General features: G+C 42.6%; 1 protein-coding gene across 5 annotated transcripts in view; it reads right to left on the bottom strand.

Moving 5' to 3' along the window:
* IQCA1 (IQ motif containing with AAA domain 1) overlaps positions 1-18,362 on the bottom strand; it is a 210,441-nt gene that overhangs the window by 53,225 nt on the left and 138,854 nt on the right. For all 5 annotated transcript variants that reach the window (XM_006032340.2, XM_025214087.1, XM_025214088.1 and 2 more), the window contains 3 exons: positions 15,035-15,110; positions 2,393-2,499; positions 1,810-1,896 (listed from right to left, as the gene is read on the bottom strand). In XM_006032340.2, the coding sequence (XP_006032402.1) occupies positions 1,810-1,896; positions 2,393-2,499; positions 15,035-15,110 (270 nt within the window). The remainder of the gene's footprint in view (positions 1-1,809; positions 1,897-2,392; positions 2,500-15,034; positions 15,111-18,362) is intronic.

Raw genomic sequence — 18,362 nt, forward strand, 5'->3', positions numbered from 1 at the left:
TAGAAGTTAAGCTAATTGGCCTGTAGTTTCCCGGGTCTTCACGCTTCCCTTTCTTGAAGATGGGCACAACACTGGCCCTCTTCCAGTCCTCTGGGATTTCTCCAGAGGCCCATGATTTTTTAAAGATCTTTGCCAGGGGCTCTGCAATTACTTTGGCTAACTCTTGCAGCACTCTTGGGTGGAGTTCATCCGGTCCTGCTGATTTATATATGTCTAATATATTTAATTGATTGTACACCAGTTTTATGGCAATGGTGGGAATGGTGTCAATCCCGCCCTGCTCATTCTGTGCCCTACCTGGCATGTTGTTCCCCTTGGTCTTGTGAAAGACCGAGGCAAAGTAGTCATTTAGGAGTTCTGTTTTTTCCTGAGTGGTAGTGACCAGGTATCCTGAGGCATTGAGCAGTGGCCCCACACTCCCGTTAGTTTTCCTTTTACTCCCTATGTAGCTAAAGAAGGACTTCTTGTTGTCCTTGATTCTTGTAGCTAGTTTTAGTTTGGTTTCTGCCCTAGCTTGCCTACTCTGTTTTCTACAAGTGCGGGACATTGCCAAGTAGTCTTCCTTAGAGGCTGTCCCAAGCTTCCATTGTTTGTACACCTCTTTCTTTTTCCATAGGAGGACTGCAACTTCCCTGCTTAGCCAAGAGGGATTTTTAACCTTTCTGCTACTTTTTCTCCATAAGGGAATGGATTTTCTCTGAGCCTTAAGGATTGTATCCTTAAGGAATGACCATTCTTCTCATGCTCTCTTTACCTGTGGCCCTTGGTTTCTCAAGGCATTCTGTACTAGTGACCTGAGCTTATTAAATTTTGCATTTTTGAAGTTTAAAACTTCGAACTTGGTATCTGTTTTGTCAGCCTTGCAACAGACCATGAACATAATGATTTCATGAAACTACACCCTGCTGGGGTTGGATAGTGTGGTGGGGTTGTCTGTGGTGGGGCAGCTCCCAGGAAATGACACACCTGTGCCTCCTTGGTGAAAGGCAAGGATGGGGCGCTGGAAAGCCTCAGCCCCCACTGCCTTTTGAGTTGCCTGTAGAGGGCCAAGGTCCAATGGGAGGGACCTGAGGCCTGGGGGGTGAGTAGCCCAGTGAGGGGCTAAGGCCCAGTGCAGGGTCTGAAGCCTACAGAGTGAATTGTGGCCCAGTGAGGGATCAAGGTGGTCCAGTGAGGGGCCAAGGCCCACTGAGTGGTGCCTAAGGCCTGAGTGGGCCAGAGGCCAAGTGCAGCTCAGTGAAGGGCTGGGAGAGTAGTATGTTAAAAAGGATGCCATAAGTGAGGCATGGGTCATGGTGTAGGGCCGGTTTGGAGCAGTATGTTTGGCTCAAGACACCAGGGCTGCAAATGGGGCAGCCTCCTGCATCACATCTATTCATTTTACATCAAAGTTATGGCAGGTGAGGGCAGGGCAGACTGCCCTAAAATAGGGAGGGGCATCTATCTCTTTGGGTGCCTGGGGACCCCTGCTGTTACATTTAGAATTGCCCTTTGCAAGTGACAAAGTGCTGAGCGCCAACTCCCCATGACTTTAGTTGGAACTGCTGGTGCCCGTCACTAGAAAGTGAGATCAATGTTAGCATTCTTCTTTCAAAATGACTTCTCTTGTCCTGAACAATATTTATAATAGAAGTCAGTTAATACTACAAGTTAAAATACTATAAAGAAAATGGCTTAAAGAGACCTTACATGTGACTTAAGGTTTTCCAACCACTTAGGTTGGGGGTTTTGCCATTGACTTCAGTGGAACAAGGATATCACTCTTAATATTCAGAGTTACACTGGCTAATTACAGCTTTCTGCGCTCACCTTCTTTCCACTTCTTTTCTTCTTGTCCTTCTCTCTGTCTACTGCCAGTTTTAAATTCTTCAGTTCCTGTCTCATGAGCTCATCAACCTATTGAGGCAGACAGATTAAGTGAATCTTTTTCTAAGTCTCCAGACAACTGGATCTTTTTCCACTACTTAGGCAAATGTTCATCCAAACAAACATGTAAAGAAAAGAATGGAGAATGGAATTCTAGAGAAGGCAAGGTTTAGATGTCAGGGTCACCTCTTGCAACTAGAGAGAAACTCGCATTCAAAGAACTGCTAATACAATTGTCTTGTTATTGTAAGCTGGTGATTTTCAACCAGAGTGTCACAGCCACAATATTAGCACTGTTAGCTATGCAAACATCTACACATGATTCACAAGATAAAACTAGATTTCAAACGGGAATCCATAGTGTCAAAACATTTTGACCTGTTGTGGTCGTTCCGTGTTCTTTTCAGCAAAAGAATTGCTCTGTTATTTTTTGATAGTCAAGAAATGAGTGAAAGTTAAGAGCTGGCATTTTCTGGGGGGGGTGCCTTGATTCTAAAAAGATTGAGAACTACTGTTGCAAGCACACCTGCACTCTGATTTCTTCCTTCACTTCTTTCCGCTTTTCTTCTTTGACTAGTTCTGGGTCATACTCCTGATGAAAATTCCATCCCTCCTCTCTGTGCTGCCAAACATCTGGCCATAAGAAAGAGAGAGGGAAGAAAGTTATTGAAAACATTGGTTTTCCAACCATTTCTAATGGAAAATTCAGTAGCTGTAAACATCTTCTATTAAATTAATTGTATAAAAGTAGGAAGTGCTAGGGAAGCCAGCTAAGATCAGAGCTCTTTTGTGTCTGACTTAATGCCCAGATCTGGGGTTATTGCTTGAGGTTTTTCATGTGTAGTTTTAGGTAATGATACACTACCAGATGGATTCTGTCATCCTCTTTCTTTTGTTGGAATACCTTTTTGCCTCCCTCTTGCCAACTGCATCAAACCTAGACTTCAACTATGGGGAAGTCACAAAATGTACTCCTGCCACAAGAAACATATATTCCCAAAAGACATATACACATAGGAGAAGGCAGATTGGGAGACGAGAGGGTTGGTGTTTAAAACATTAACTGTTCCTGTTCATTATTGAAATTCTTGCCGTTTCATAAGCCTGAGATTGAATGGACATTTGACTGACGTAAGTTAGCATTTGTGCCTCACTGAAGTAGCCTTAGCAGTAATTTGAAGGAGATGTACCTGTGGCACTGCCACTGGAAACCATTCCATTTTTAAGGGGAAGGATAGAAAGCATGAATGTGAGATTGATATATGAACAGGGCAGTGAAGATAGCATCAATGGAAGAACAAATGGGTCTGTGAAAAAAAATCCAACCTGGAGGTGGAGCAGGGCTATGCAGAGCCTCAAAAAGGAAGGCAAAAACTTTAAACCAGATAAAATAGGCAAACTGTGTGTCTGTCTGATCCTGGGCAAGGGTGCTTCAGAGTTTTTTGCTCCTGGGAGTGTTTGAATGTGCGCCCGGGAGCAAACACTCTGGAGTATATTGCTCTGAAATTTTTTCGTGCACAGCACATGGAGCCCAGTTGGAGCAGCCTGGACTGGCAGGGGTGAGTCTGCCAGCCCAGGGCTGCTCTGACTGGGCTCCATGTCCATACTGAAGCACCCTCGTGCCTCAGCCAGCCCCCCCTGCAGCACATAGAGCCCACTAAGAGCAGTCCTGGGCTGGCAGGGGACTCAGTGTGCAGCAGTGGGATTTGCTGAGGCCTGAGGGTGCTTCAGCACAGGTCTGTTAGCTAGCCCTGTGCTGAAGCACCCTTGTGCCTCAGCCAGCCCCTCACTGTACATGAAGCCTGGCTGAAGCAGCCTGGGCTGGCAGGCTGACCCCTTGGGTCCCCTGCCAGCCCAGGACTGTTCCAGCTGGGCTTCATGTGCTGCAGGGGGGGGGCAAGGGTTGGCTGAAGCACAAGAGGGCTACTCATGCCTCAGCCAGCCACTCTGCAGCATGTGGAACCCGGTCAGAGCAGCCCTGGGTTAACAGGCTGACCTCCAGGTCCCCTGCCAGCCTGGTCTGCTTTGACTGGGCTGAATGTGCTGCCTAGGAGCTGGCTGGGGCATTAGGGTGCTTCAGCACAAGGGCTGCCTGCTGGCTAGGCCAGCACTGAAGCACCCTTGTGTCCCAGCCAGCCCTGTCACCATCTACACATGCACTGCAGCGCAGAAAACGCTGCTGCCACAGGGTAGTACTTGTGTTTAGTCAGATTATCATATGCAGCATTACGTGTAGATGGTGATGTTTTATAGCAGAGCTAATTAGTCAGATCTGCAGTCTCATATAGATGTGCCCAAAGTAGAGGAAAAATAATACGGTCCATCTGGTATTGCAACACTGCTTTTTAATGCTGCATGTTCAAAGCACAAGCAATAAGTAGACTGCATTTCAGGCGCAGAAGGAAATCTGCATCTCTGACAAAATTCCTCTTTATTTTAAAACATCTAATGATTTCATCTGTATCCTTTTATTTCAATGGAAAGTGTTTTTTTGTTTTCAAGAAAGTACACTGATATGGGCAAACTGTATTTGAAATGTATGGTATTAACAGGGTATGAAATTAGTAAAGGAAACTTCTCTTCTCTATTTTATAATTCTTGGATTAATTTAAAAGGAAAAGCCCATAGCTCTACTTTTCCCCATGTTTTGAGTCCTAGTATGTCTTTAGAATGACAGCTTGCCTCCAGCAATAGCTGATAGTTCAATTTCCTAGTGATTTAAGGTGACAGTTCTCCAAAACACAGGCTCTTTTATGAAGGTGTTTTTCATGGGGTACTTGTTTCTATAACCAATATAGTTTCTAAAATACTGCAAATTCAGGGAGAGAGTCATAGGCTAGAAATGACATTGTCAAATGAAGCATATCGGTTGTGTCTCTGCAAGCAGGGAAAGTCAGGCAGGCACTCCTGAGACTTGAAGTCCTAATCCAGTCAAACCCTGCGAGCCCCTGTCCTGGGTGATAGGAGAGTGCAGGCAGCTCCAGCTGCCTGTGCTCTCCCATCATAAAGCAAATAGACTTGTGGCATAATTTATTACTACTTTTCTCATGGATACAATATGGCAAAAGGTATGGATGTATGTCTATTTGGTGTCACTTATAAATATTTTTATGGCACAAAGGTGATAAAAGGTGATGTCTGTTTCTACCAGTAGTAACCATAGGAGATCATTCACGGTTTAGTCTGTTGAATATAATATTGGCTGCTCTCTCTCACTTGACAATTCTCTTCTATTTCTATGACGTGCAAGTAATGCATGTTGCAGGTAAGTAATCTTTTTCTTTTTATAACTAAAAATGGTAAATATTAAAGGACAGTAAATTTCTGGTAATGAAGAAAGGCACTCAGGGGTATAGGTGTCAGTTTCCTTCAGTTACTCCAGGCCTTTCAAATAACATGATAGATGCCACACGGTATTTCAAAGAGGAAAGTTCACTTGCCCTAGACAGAAGGCACCTCATTCAGGGTTATCCTAGTTTGGAATTTCAGCCTTGGGGAATTGGGATATTACATAGGAGCTATGTGATTTTTTTAAGTGCTTTCCTGGCTGGGTCACCAGGTTGCAAATGCTGTTTTCACAGGAATATTAGGCTTTAGGTATTTATTTTTTTTCATAGATGGATCCATACTTCTTATTTATTATTTTCATAATTGTTTATTGCTGTTCTGTTAATCAATTAGTAGGTCATATTCTCTACAAATAAATCTGTGGTAGCCTCCTTCACACAACTTGCCTTTGACAGTCCATGACACCCGGTTTACTGAATATGAAATTAGTCCCTAGGTTAGAGGTCTCTTATTTTAGAATATTGATCAATAGCTGGTTTCCAACTCAGGATCTTTTATTTATTTATTTTTTTATTATAGTTAAATAAAATGTTTCTAACTTATTTTTAAACCAGGGTTAGAAGGTTAAGGATGTTATGCTTACACTGACTAGTCAAGTGTACATAGTGTTTGGTTACATACAGGGTCATTTTGTTATGGGATTTTTTTGGGGGGTGCAGTGCCAATACATGCAATTTTCTATATTCATACTTCTGTTAAATCTCTCTATAGATGATAGCAGCTGCTTTTTGAGCTAACATGACTGCCAGCCTCAGCACCTATGGAGTACCTGCCCATTCTTAGCAAGTTTAGCTTTTTCATTACTGAAAATGTTTTTTTTTTCTTTTCATTTTTAATGGCAGACAGGAGTCTTTTATCAATAAAGAGGATTATTTTATCTTTATTATCAGGCCTTTTTTCTTAAATATGAAATTTCCAATCTGCTGATTAACAAGGTTTAAGATCATTTGATGTAAGACAAAAATGTCTGAGCAGATCCAAAAACATTGTCAACTAGGAGAGGAAGGATGGTCTGACAATTAGACCACTAGCTTGGATTATGAGAGAAACAGGCTCAGTTCCTCTTCTACCTCAGACATCCTGTGTGATCATGGGCAAGTGAAGAGCTTCTGTTTCCTCTCTGTAAAATGGCACTTTCCTATTTCAGGGATGTTGTAAGGATAAGAGATTTGTCACAGAACGCCTAGGGGAGCACTTGCTTGTGATTCCAAGCCTTACATAGTCTCTTGGAATAGCCCCTGAATCCAGCCTAGGCTTAGCTTCTAGAGAGGATGAGCCCCTGGCTCCTGGGACTCTGAGACCCAGCCTTTTGGTTCCTTACCTCCCTAGTTATTTGTAGCCCCCTTCAGAGAGCTACCTTCTGGCTGGGCTTCTGGGGAGGGACTTTACATCTTTGAGGGGACAGAATACATCAGAGCAAGCAGCTTTTCTTAAACCACTACAACTTTTATTGAACAGCAGCAGTACAACAGGCAGAGTCCTTATGCTCTAAAGCCCAAGCAGTGCTTATCAGGAAATCCCAACTACACATTTGGTCGAGACCCCGCTCCCCACCCTGGTACTGTTGCCCACAGGGAGCAGGGCTTGGAGCTGCTGCTAGGAAGCAGCCACTGCAGCAGCCAAGCAGACAGAGGGGAGGGGAAGGGAGGTGGATGGAGCCATTGTTGGCGCCGCCGGAGCGGGAAGGACTGGGGCCCCTCACAGCTCAAGGCCCTACGCATGTGCCTAGTTTGCCTATGGATTAATCCAGCCCTGACCCCAACCTGACTACAGTATGGAAGCTAATGAAATTAATTATTTACAATGGAAAATCCACAGTGTGGTCTACCACAGCAGTAGATCCAGAAAGGGTGCAGTGGCATAGTCGCACCTCCCTTTCAGACCATGCCATAGCAGCAACAGCCAGGGACGTCTTTTAAGTCCCCAAAGCATGCAAGAATGCTTTACTTTCCCTTTGTGTTTAGTGGCATATCTCTTCCCCTGCCCGCTGCTGCCAGTGTTCCAGCTGTCTCTGGCTACCTGGCCTGGTCCCCTCAAGTGTTCCCTGCTAGCCTGGGAGCAAATGCAGGGAAAGGGCACCCACTGCTAACACTGCTGCCTTTTCCAGATGAGCTGGGCCCCCTGTGTTAAAGATTTAAAAATTTTTAAGGATTTTTGCAATTCCTGTGCAGTGCAGCCCTGGCTGGAGCAGGGCAGAAGTGGCTCTGGAGCTTCTCAGCCCTCAGGGCAGCTTGGGACAAGGGTGATGGTGAGCAGGGGAGGGGTGGGGAGGGGACATGCTGGTGAGCACAGAGGATAAAGGGAGGGGTGCTGAGAGTGGTGGGGTGGGGGAATTCTTACCTGAATCAGGCCCTAACAAAAAAAAAAAGTCCCCATGTGCTACTTCCACAGCATAGTCTGCCTGCCTCAGTGGGGAGAAGGGAAGCTGGGAACAAAGGTGCAGCCACTTTTGCAGTACCAGCTCCTGTTCCTTCACCCCCTTACAAAGCCCTGCCCATGGTCTACCATCTCACCCAACAATACAATTAGTCCAATGAAAAATATCACCAATGTATGCTTCTCCTATATTTCCCAAACCATCAAAGTTAGAACAATCCTCCAACCCCTTGTCAGGAAAAAAGCCTCAGAGAGAGAGTCTTAGCAGTTATCTCTCAAGACTCCCAGCCTCCTTGTCCTGTCTTTTCTCTCCCTCTCTCCCTTGTCTCTGGATATAGCATTTTTCAGGATCTTCTCTCAGATATGCTGTCCTTCTCCAGTGCCTCCCTGGCTCCAGAAACAGCAGGGAGTTCCTTCAAGTGCAGGGCTTGGTGTGTCAATATTTGCAGAGTAATTCTTTGTTTGCTTAATGGCATATTCTTCCCTAATGGAGCACTGGGGCATGTTCTTTCTAGACCTGAAGAAGGGCACATCATGACAGAAACATTTCCCAACATGTCTCCCAAATACACAGTTGATCTAATAATAGATATCACAAACAAACCCTTGCCTATTCTTCCAAACATAATTAATAAGCCAGGTAACTTTAGGCCAGTCAGTCTTACCTCTATCCCTGGGAAAATACTGGAAAAAATCATCAAAGAGCGCATTTGTGAAGGCCCAGCAGGGGAAATGATGCTGAAAGGAAACCAGCACGGGTTCATCACAGGTAGATCCTGCCTGACAAACCTTATAGCCTTTTATGACCAGGTCACACACTGCCTTGACATTGGAGCTGAGGCAGATGTCATCTACCTGGATTTTAAAAAAATCAAAAGGCTTTGACCCAGTTTTGCATCCTATTCTCATAGGGAAGCTAGCAGGCTGTGGAGTGGGTGCCTACACAGTCAGGCGGGTGGCCAACTGGCTAAGGGACCGCACCCAGAGAGTGGTGGTAGATGGGTTGTTCTCGGCTTGTAAGGAGGTGGGCAGTGGGGTCCCGCAGGGTTCGGTCCTTGGACCGGTGTTATTTAACATCTTCATCAGTGATTTGGACGAGGGTGTGGAAAGCACCCTTTCCAAGTTCACCAATGATACGAAGTTATGGGGCAAAATTAACACACCGGAGGGCAGGGAGCAGATACAGGCCAACCTGGACAGGTTGGATCAATGGGCAGAGAGAAATAGGATGCAGTTCAACAAAGATAAATGTGAGGTACTCCACCTAGGAAGGAGGAATCTCCAGCACACCTATAGGTTGGGGGATGACCTCCTTAGGAGCTCAGAGGCTGAGAGAGATCTTGGAGTCATAGTTGATGCCAAGATGAACATGAGCCAGCAGCATAACGAGGCCATCAACAAGGCCAATTGCACCTTGTCATGTATTAGCAGATGCATGACCAACAGATCAAGGGAGGTGATGCTTCCCCTCTATGTGGCATTGGTCAGGCTGCAGTTGGAGTACTGTGTCCAGTTTTGGATGCCGCACTTCAAAAGGGACTCGGAGAATCTGGAGAGGGTTCAGAGGAGGGCCACTCACGTGATTAGTGGCCTCCGTGAAAGACCCTATGAGGGAAGGTTAAGAGATCTGGATCTCTTCAGCCTTCACAAGAGACATCTGAGGGGAGACCTTGTAGCCGCCTATAAGTTTATCAAGGGAGGACAACAGGGAATTGGTGATGTGCTATTTACCAGAGCGCCCCAGGGAGTAACTAGGAATAATGGGTGCAAACTAGTGGAGGGCAGATTTAGGTTAGACATTAGGAAGAAATGTCTTACAATAAGTGTGCTCAGAATCTGGAATGGGCTTCCAAGAGAGGTAGTACTATCACCTAACTTGGAGGTCTTCAAGAGGAGGCTTGATAGTCACCTAGTTGGGGTCATTTGACCTCGGTCCTCTTTTCTGCCAGGGGCAGGGGGTCAGACACGATGATCCATTGTGGTCCCTTCCGACTCTACAATCTATGAATAAAGCCCTTCTCTCCCTGTGTACCAGCAAGTTAGGAAAGCTAAGGCATGCAATATTATAATAATACTAGCAAATTGCCTGTCAAGAATGACGGGGGGTGAGGGAGGGTGGTGGGGACGGTGTGCTGCCGTCCACCACCCCGTGCCACTGCTGCTTCCTAGTAACAGGGTGGGGCAGGGTGAAGTTTGCCCTGCCATCCCCTCCATCCCCCTCCGCCAGCATTCTACACCGCTGCCGCCTCCAAGGAGCAGGGCTGGGGGAGGGCCAGTGATGGAGGGCCAAATACATATGTCTGGTAGTTTATACTAACATCTCAAGAACAATTGGTGCCTCTGCCATACATATAAATTATGCAGATACTACATTCATAGGCAGGCAGAGGTTACTTTCTTTAGACTACAGTACATAAAGTGTGTGTTGTAAGTAGAGCCGGGAGAAATTTTGGCAGTGAATACTAAATTCACAACAAAAATTGCAATGGGATGAGAGGAGGGAGCTGGGGGGAGGGTTAAATTCCACAAACTGACTTTTCTGGAATCTTTTCCCCCCATTTTCAACTATAAATAGGTGAATTATTTTGAGATTCCAAAGTCTTTTTACTGCTTGAAAGCTTGTGAAAAGTTAAAACTATTAAAGTTTTTTTTAATTTTTGCTTTGAAATTGAACTCTATAAAATGGACAGAAAATGATTTAATAATATGAAAATTAGACGTGTTGTTTCAGATTGCTCTGAATTGATTTTTTTGTGGGGAATTGTTCATAGAATAAAAATATTCTACTATTCACACATTTCTAGTGGATGGTAGTGACAATTATAATTTAGGTTCCTGTTGTAAAGCCTTGTCCTCAGTCATGCATATTAATGCTTGTTTATTAGATTTAAAATGTTTAAGTTTATTCACTGCCAAATGAGGATATCAATGGTAACTCTGAAAGATTACAATCTAGCTTTTTTATGACATAACAGAACAAAAATATGTTCCCAGTATAAAAAATATGGATGTGTTCTGAATAGTTTTGTGATAGAAGCAACCACAAATTAAAACTTGAAATTTGAAAGATGCCTTAGAATGTGCTTGTGAAAAAGTGTTCTTGAATTGATTTGGAAACTTTGGAAAACTGCAGTTTACACATAAACAATATATTTTTGAGTAATAGTAATCCAAACAAGAATAGTATAGCATTCTGAGCAAGCATTCTTTGCTTACCTATCTTGTAAGGTAGTAAAATGTACTGAGGGCTAGTTGCAAATGAGGTAGGCAAGGTGCAGTAAATAGGAACCAATAACACTGAAATGCAGAGATATGTGCAAGATCATGGATTAGATAGTGGATTAAATAGTTTTAAGCATAAATAAAGAAAACAAAAAATGGAGCAAACATGGAAAACTTCAGACTCTTTATGTATGTAAGTTGACCATGCATAGAACCACAGCTATTCTTTCAGTCTTTTGGGTAGTATTGTTCCTTCTTCAAGGATTCTGGGTGTTATGTACATAACATATGGGCTAAGTACAGACAATCAGAAAGCCTGAATCTATTCAATCTTCGTGGATTAGTCTAAACAACATAGATTGACCCACTAAGCAAGTGAACAGACATTCACTTTTGATTCCAGAAATGCAGCCACATCCCTGCAGTAGCCCAGGCTAGAATCTAGTGGGCACTAGACATGCCTCCCTGCTGGGCTGGAGCAGACAGCTTGGGCTAAGGTTAACCCCCCCACACCACAAGGTGCAGGGTGGTTTGCAGGGGAGGTACAAACCATCCTGGGATGCTGGGGGACTGTGAGTTACCTGGAAACTGGAGAGGAACTGGGATAGAAGTTCAATAAACTTATTTAACCTAAATCAGTTAAGCCTGATACTACATCCATCCATGTTTATCTTAAACCGGTTGAAGCAGTTTATGTGCACTGAACTTTTGTTGTGCTGGTGTGAACAGATTTGAATTGAGTTCTGATCACTTCTACCTGTTTATGTATAATGTCTGCCCCTAGCCATACAGGCTGAAGTATACAGTTACTGCCTTTGATGGGCTGGACTAAACACTAATGCACAGAATTGAGTTAAAACTGAATCCTAGGTTGCAGTTCCAGTCTTATCACAAAATATCCTAGCAAAGTCTTTGATCTAAAGAGGCTCATTGTTAAAGGCTCCTGGAAACATAAGCAAGTGTGTAATGTGGACACATAATTTATCCAATAATTTATCAAGACTTGTAAAACTTCATATTTTGAGCCCCTGAAAATGTATCCTCTTAAGGAGGATTAAAAAATAACATACTTTGGCTACATGTAGAATTTATAGCAACATGTACACATCTGTTTTTAGTTAAGCTTTTAATAATTAACTTGCCCCCTATCCGCTCTCAAGTAGGAGAAATAACAAATGGATATGTTTTGCAAGAGCTAACTGTTAAATTTGGGACTCTGCCCCCACTCCACCCACATCTCTAGAGACTACTCTTATTCTCAGTAACATACATTAGTGCAAATGCTTAAAAATACTATTTAAATGCCCGAAGATGCGTGGACCCCAAAAATAGTATGCTATTGGAACTTGCTATTCAAATTTTATACACTTTGTAAATGAGCACAAATTAATGAAGCTGTTGGCAGTCAGTTTGCAAAATTTCTGAGAGCTGAAAAATTAGCTTTTAAGTTTTTAATTGCCTCCATGGAAGGCTAGGGACCATGGAAGCACAGTTGTAGCACCCCTACTCATTAAGAGGGGATAGTGAAGGTGCTTCATGAAGCCCGACCAGCAGTGACTTGAAGGAGGACTTGCCTTCTCCTTGCTTCCTTCTGTAGAGGCTGCCATCAATAATGCTACTAATGCATTGTTCCTTACCAGGGAGAGAAGAGGAGCAAGATTAGGAGCCACTGATTGTGCCCATCTCTCTGCCTCTATTTTGAATCCATGCTGGGAGAAGACACAAACTAGCCTTAAGCATGCTAGGCAGGAAGCACAAAAATACCTCACAAGTTAAAGACCTGTATCTTCTGCCTTTATGTGTGTGTATGCAGTGCATATACAACTCCTGTTGATTTCAATGGGAACCATATGTGTGCACTCAATGGCAGAATATGGAGCTAAGACCCCTTCTTTGATTCTTTGCCATACAGCAACTCTGATTTATAATATATAAGAGAAATTCTACTTCTTAGTAAGGTAGAGGTCAGGGAGAAGTTGGCTGATATAAAGTTGGAAATTAGTTGTGAACTTGTTCTTCCCACAGCCGACCCACATCAGACATGAAACTTGAAGCCAGTTATTATAATACCTCTTGAGAACAATGGAGAACTTCAGATGAGGAATTTAGCAAGTCAGTAGCACTGCAGAGTTCTGAAGGAAAGATTTTTTTTAAATTCCAACTTTCTCATAAGGGAAATATGGATGGAAATGGGTGATACTCCAAGGGAAACTCAAGAGCTTTGATTATGAGTTTGGTCTCGGGCATTTCCAGGTCAGATAATTGTTCTAACTGGTGCTTGTCTGAACCTTTGAGACATTAATTGGTCCTTGGAACGATACTCTTCAATGTCTTCATCAGCGACTTGGACAAGGGAGTGAAGTGTATTCTGTCCAAGTTTGCGGATGACACAAAACTGTGGGGAGAAGTGGACACGCCAGAGGGCAAGGAACAACTACAAGCAGATCTGGACAGATTGGACATATGGGCAGAAAACAACAGAATGCAATTCAACAAGGAGAAATGCAAAGTGCTGCACCTAGGGAGGAAAAATGTCCAGCATACCTACTGCCTAGGGAATGACCTGCTGGGTAGAACGGAAGCGGAAAGGGATCTTGGAGTCCTAGTGGACTCCAAGATGAACATGAGTCGGCAGTGTGATGAAGCCATCAGAAAAGCTAATGGCACTTTATCGTGCATCAGCAGATGCATGACGAACAGATCCAAGGAGGTGATACTTCCCCTCTATCGGGCGCTGGTCAGACTGTAGTTGGAATGCTGCATGCAGTTTTGGGCGCCACACTTCAAGAGGGATGTGGATAACCTGGAGAGGGTCCAGAGAAGAGCCACTCAGATGGTTAAGGGCTTGCAGGCCAAGCCCTATGAGGAGAGACTGGGGCACCTGGACCTCTTCAGCCTCCGCAAGAGAAGGTTGAGAGGCGACCTTGTGGCTGCCTATAAGTTCATCACGGGGGCACAGAAGGGAATTGGTGAGGTTTTATTCACCAAGGTGCCCCCGGGGGTTACAAGAAATAATGGCCACAAGCTAGCAGAGAGCAGATTTAGATTGGACACTAGGAAGAACTTCTTCACAGTTCGAGTGGCCAAGCTCTTGAACGGGCTCCCAAGGGAGGTGGTGCTCTTCCCTACCCTGGGGGTCTTCAAGAGGAGGTTAGATAAGCATCTAGCTGGGGTCATCTGAACCCAGCACTCTTCCCTGCTTATGCAGGGGGTCGGACTCGATGATCTATTGAGGTCCCTTCTGACCCTAGCATCTATGAATCTATGAATCACCCTAGGGCCTAAAGGTCACCTTTTGCATTTACTCAGTCCTTTCTTTTCCCCCCTCTCTGACCCTTTTGTTGGGGAGGCTTAGTGGCTTGTTCATTTGTCTGTTTAGGGTGTGTGTTGCAGACCAGTGGATGGGAGACGGGGACAAAGAAGGTGCATGGAGGAGGGAAGAGAATGGAGGTGGTAGAAAGAATCCTGGAAAATTTCAAACTTTTGAATAAAAATATCATTTTTTATGTTCATTTACAGAAAAAATGGATTTCTTTTCCATGAAACAATCAGTAGGTCTCTACCTTACAAATATTTTTGTAAAAACAAAACTTTCAATTTTTAAAAAATTACAATAACTTTTGTAAGAAATGAAAGAGCTAAACATCAGTTGCTTTTCACATTTTTTTCTTTTAGAAAAAAAATCTATATTTCATTTTAAAAATAAATTTGAATACAAAAACCTGCCCAGCTACAATGTAAGAAGGAGTGAACCAAACAGGTATGTTGATGAATGTGACAAAAGATAGTGAACAGAAGGTAAGAGATTCTGGCTGTAACCTGAACTACCAGGTAGTACTTTCTATTTAGTGACTAGTCATTGCTAGAGACCTACTTAAATTGCAGTGAGACTAAGCAATTTTCAGGGGTTGGTCATGGCATAAAGAGCAAGTTTCATGGATATTTCTTGCATGTGCTTCTCTGGCCCTGCCCTTCATTGCTGATTGGCAGAGAGGCCCTGGTGGGGGGAGGAGGGATGAGAGGTGGCCACTAGGGCTGTGCAAAGCTTCAGTTGCTGATTTGATTTGGAGGAGATTCAGCCTGATTCGGTGGCCAAATCCGAAATTTGAACATGTGTAATGTTCTAAAACTTGGGCATCAAGGTTATTTTGATATTACATATCCAGTCTAAGTTCAGTTGAAAGATTAGTTCAGCTATGATGATGTTCATTTTTCTACTGACCTTTGTACCAGTTGTTTCCTTCTTCCATTATAGGAAGAAAATTACTAGGAGCCATTTTCCAACCTTCCTTTTCTTCCTGAACAAAGAAAATATAGAATGTTATTTAATTAATTACTGAATATAAAGTATTTATTAAAAATAAGTTGGTGGTATAAAGAAAGCTGGTATCAAGCATAGTTTTAATTCAGATGTGATGACTAAAAACCTGTTTGGTCAAAATTACTGGATAAGGCATAGAATGAATTCATAATAATCTTCCAGCTTATTACAGGCTAATATTTTTGTAATTCTATTAATTACTAGAGCTGGTAAAAAACTGGATTTCCTATCTCTTGAGAAACCCCCCCCAGCATTTTGACATTTCATTAAATCTTGAATTGGGCACAAAAGCAGGAGTCTTGGAATCTTTGCAAAACAAAACATTCAAAATACTTGATGTTAACTCAATCAGAGTTTTAGATTTCCTGTCACATTTTAACAAAGATATTATCTTCCTGAAAAATGTTTTATTTTAATTTACTCAGCATTTTCTAATGGATAAAAAACCCTGCTTTTATATTTTTGTATTTTTAATTTTTTTTTACCAACTCTGTTGGTGCATCTACATGTGAAATTAATGCAAATAAATAAACTCCGGTGCATACTGTACCAAAGTTGATTGCTCCCAGGTGCCATGTCTTCAATGTGCGCCTGGGACTGCAGCATGTTGAGCTGGGGCAGAGCAGCCCTGGCTGGCACGAGGCATGGGGGGTCAGCCTGCCAGCCTGGGGCTGCTCTGACCCCACTCAACGTGCTGTGGAGGGGGCGGGCGGGGGGGGGCGGGGGGGCCGCTGGCGCCTGCAATGAAGCACCCTCATGCCCCAGCCAGCCCTGTCAGCATCTACACATTGCTGATCACTAAAGAATGCTGCTGAAGGATAGTACTACTTCTATTTACACGTACTAACCTATGGTGGAGTTAATTAGTTTCCTGTGGCCTAATAGGGCCTCACATGTAGACAGTTAGACTTTACTGTGGAGCTAATTAGGCAGCTCCACAGTAAACATTTTATGTAGATGTGCCCTTTTAGATCTTAAGGGTACAGACAAATATAAGAATTGCAGCAGTATCAAATGAGACCAATATGGACTATTGCAATGTAGCAGTACAACTGTAGCAAAGCCATTGAAACTTTAACTCTGTTTCATTAAGAGTTAAAGTTACAGAGTTTTAGTGAACTGTATTGACATGGGATTATGTGCTTGAACACTTAAATCATAACAGCTGAGCATGCCCTTGTGTGGCAACTACCTCTCCTAATTTAAAATGCTTAAAAGTTACTTTTGTCCATAGTTTTAGTGTCATAATAATCATTGCTCATGGGAAAAGTAGAGGATCCTTGTTTGAGTTTTTAGAAAAGATGTATGGTGAAAAGGATCAGTGAGTGCATAATCTTACAAAAACAGTGGACAGCATGGACAACTGTACTGAAGAACAATGCAAGCATGAGAATTCAAGGATGGAACTTAAATTTCCTGGTGCTTTGATTGACTTCCCAGCATCTGCAGAGACTAAGATCTGAGGATCCATATTTGGATCTCCTGAGTATGCAATATTCAGCCCTTTTCTATTGCTACTGATATTTTGAATAGTTTGAGTGATTTTATACTCTGAAGAAAACAATATTTCAACTATTAAGGTGTAACATATTCAAATGGATTTGTTTAAAGTAATTGTGCATATAAAGAACCATGACAATGACGATAGGCTTATATAGTCTTTCCTTACCTATATTAACAGCATAAGTATTTTTATTACAGTGATAGAAAGATAAAGGGTTCTTTTTTTCTGAAGTCAATTAATATTATGCCTTTTATCCATCTGCATTCAGATAATAGAATAACTAAGGAATCAATGTTAACAGTAGTTAGGTACCTTGAACCAACAATATAGGTTTTGGTTTGGCTACAGATATGGGAATAAATTAGCTGAAAATTAAATGTGCTCAAATCTTTCCATAGACAGAGCTATATTGGGAATGCAAGGCTGTGAAGAATCTCAGTTGTTTTCCACTGGTTTATTTGAATGCAGGTTTCTGCTACTATGAGGAGATTCTAATGGTGAATTTCCTTGATGGCTCCATCCTACTTACTACGGTGGGAAGAAATTTAAAAATATCATCACTATGCTCATCTTGTTTTATGAACAGCTCAGTATACAGCACATTACTATGTTAAATAGTTCCAAATGGTTAAACATATGTCTTGGAAACTCGCAGGAATGAAACAGTTATAAAGAGCAATTATACAAGGCTAGGTTTCTGTTATTTCTTTCTTAGTGCCCAATGGGAAATCAGATCAACACCTTACAGAGATGAAAATGAAGTTACTTTGATTTTAAATGCCCATTTCTAAAGATCACTATCAGACTTCAGGAATATTTAAATTTCCTTTTGGGTTCACAACTTTGTTTTCTTAAACTGAAATTATAAACAAGGCTTTTTTTGACTGCATCGCTATGACTTACAGCCTACACTTATTTTAATAAGGGTCCTGCTGTTAGAACTTTTCAAAATAATTCTCAACTGCTCTTCAGCACTGTTTTTTTTTTTGCAGTACTGTAGCCCAGGAAATAATGTGCCCTTTGTTCTTTTTCAATGAGCCACAGAACACCTGATATAATGGCCTAGAATTTACTTGACAGCAGCTGGGGTGGCAGAGGAGAGCTATAAAGCCCCCAGAGTTCTGTATATAACAAGATATAAACCCCCCAGGGCTCTGTACTGAGCTCTTCTTTCAAATCGTCAAAATTTTATTCTAAGAATGAACTATGGCTGTGATAAAATTGGGATGTGTTTTTTTGGTATCACTTTATCCTTTGAAAGATGAGAAGCAAAAGAGGAATTGTTTTATTGCAGAAAAGATTTGGCAGTTTTGTTGTTTAAGTTCATAGGAAAGCAAGTTTCATCTCAATTTTTGAAGCTAAGATTTAGTTTAGAAAGATGACATACAATCCCAACTGGCTGAAGAGATGCATGAATAGTCAGTGCTATCCCAAGGTCTACAGCACCATAACCACCCCTAGCAGGTTATGCAACTAACAAAAAAAATCTCCAGGTGAGAAGCTGAAGAGCCACATGTACCTTGAGAGCTGCTGACTGAGTATTGCTGATTATGGGTCATGGATCTAACCATGTTTTCTCCTGAACTTTTTCCTGATGATTTAAAAGCTGATGTACTAAAAGGATCCTGTTTTGTAGCATGTACAGTAGAGAGGATTCTTTCAGATATGTCTACCTCCTGTTCCTCAGCCTAATGGGGATCTTGGTTGGGGCCGTTTGGAAGAGCG

Source organism: Alligator sinensis, unplaced genomic scaffold (assembly GCF_000455745.1).
Source record: "Alligator sinensis unplaced genomic scaffold, ASM45574v1 scaffold205_2, whole genome shotgun sequence".
Lineage (NCBI taxonomy): Eukaryota > Metazoa > Chordata > Crocodylia > Alligatoridae > Alligator > Alligator sinensis.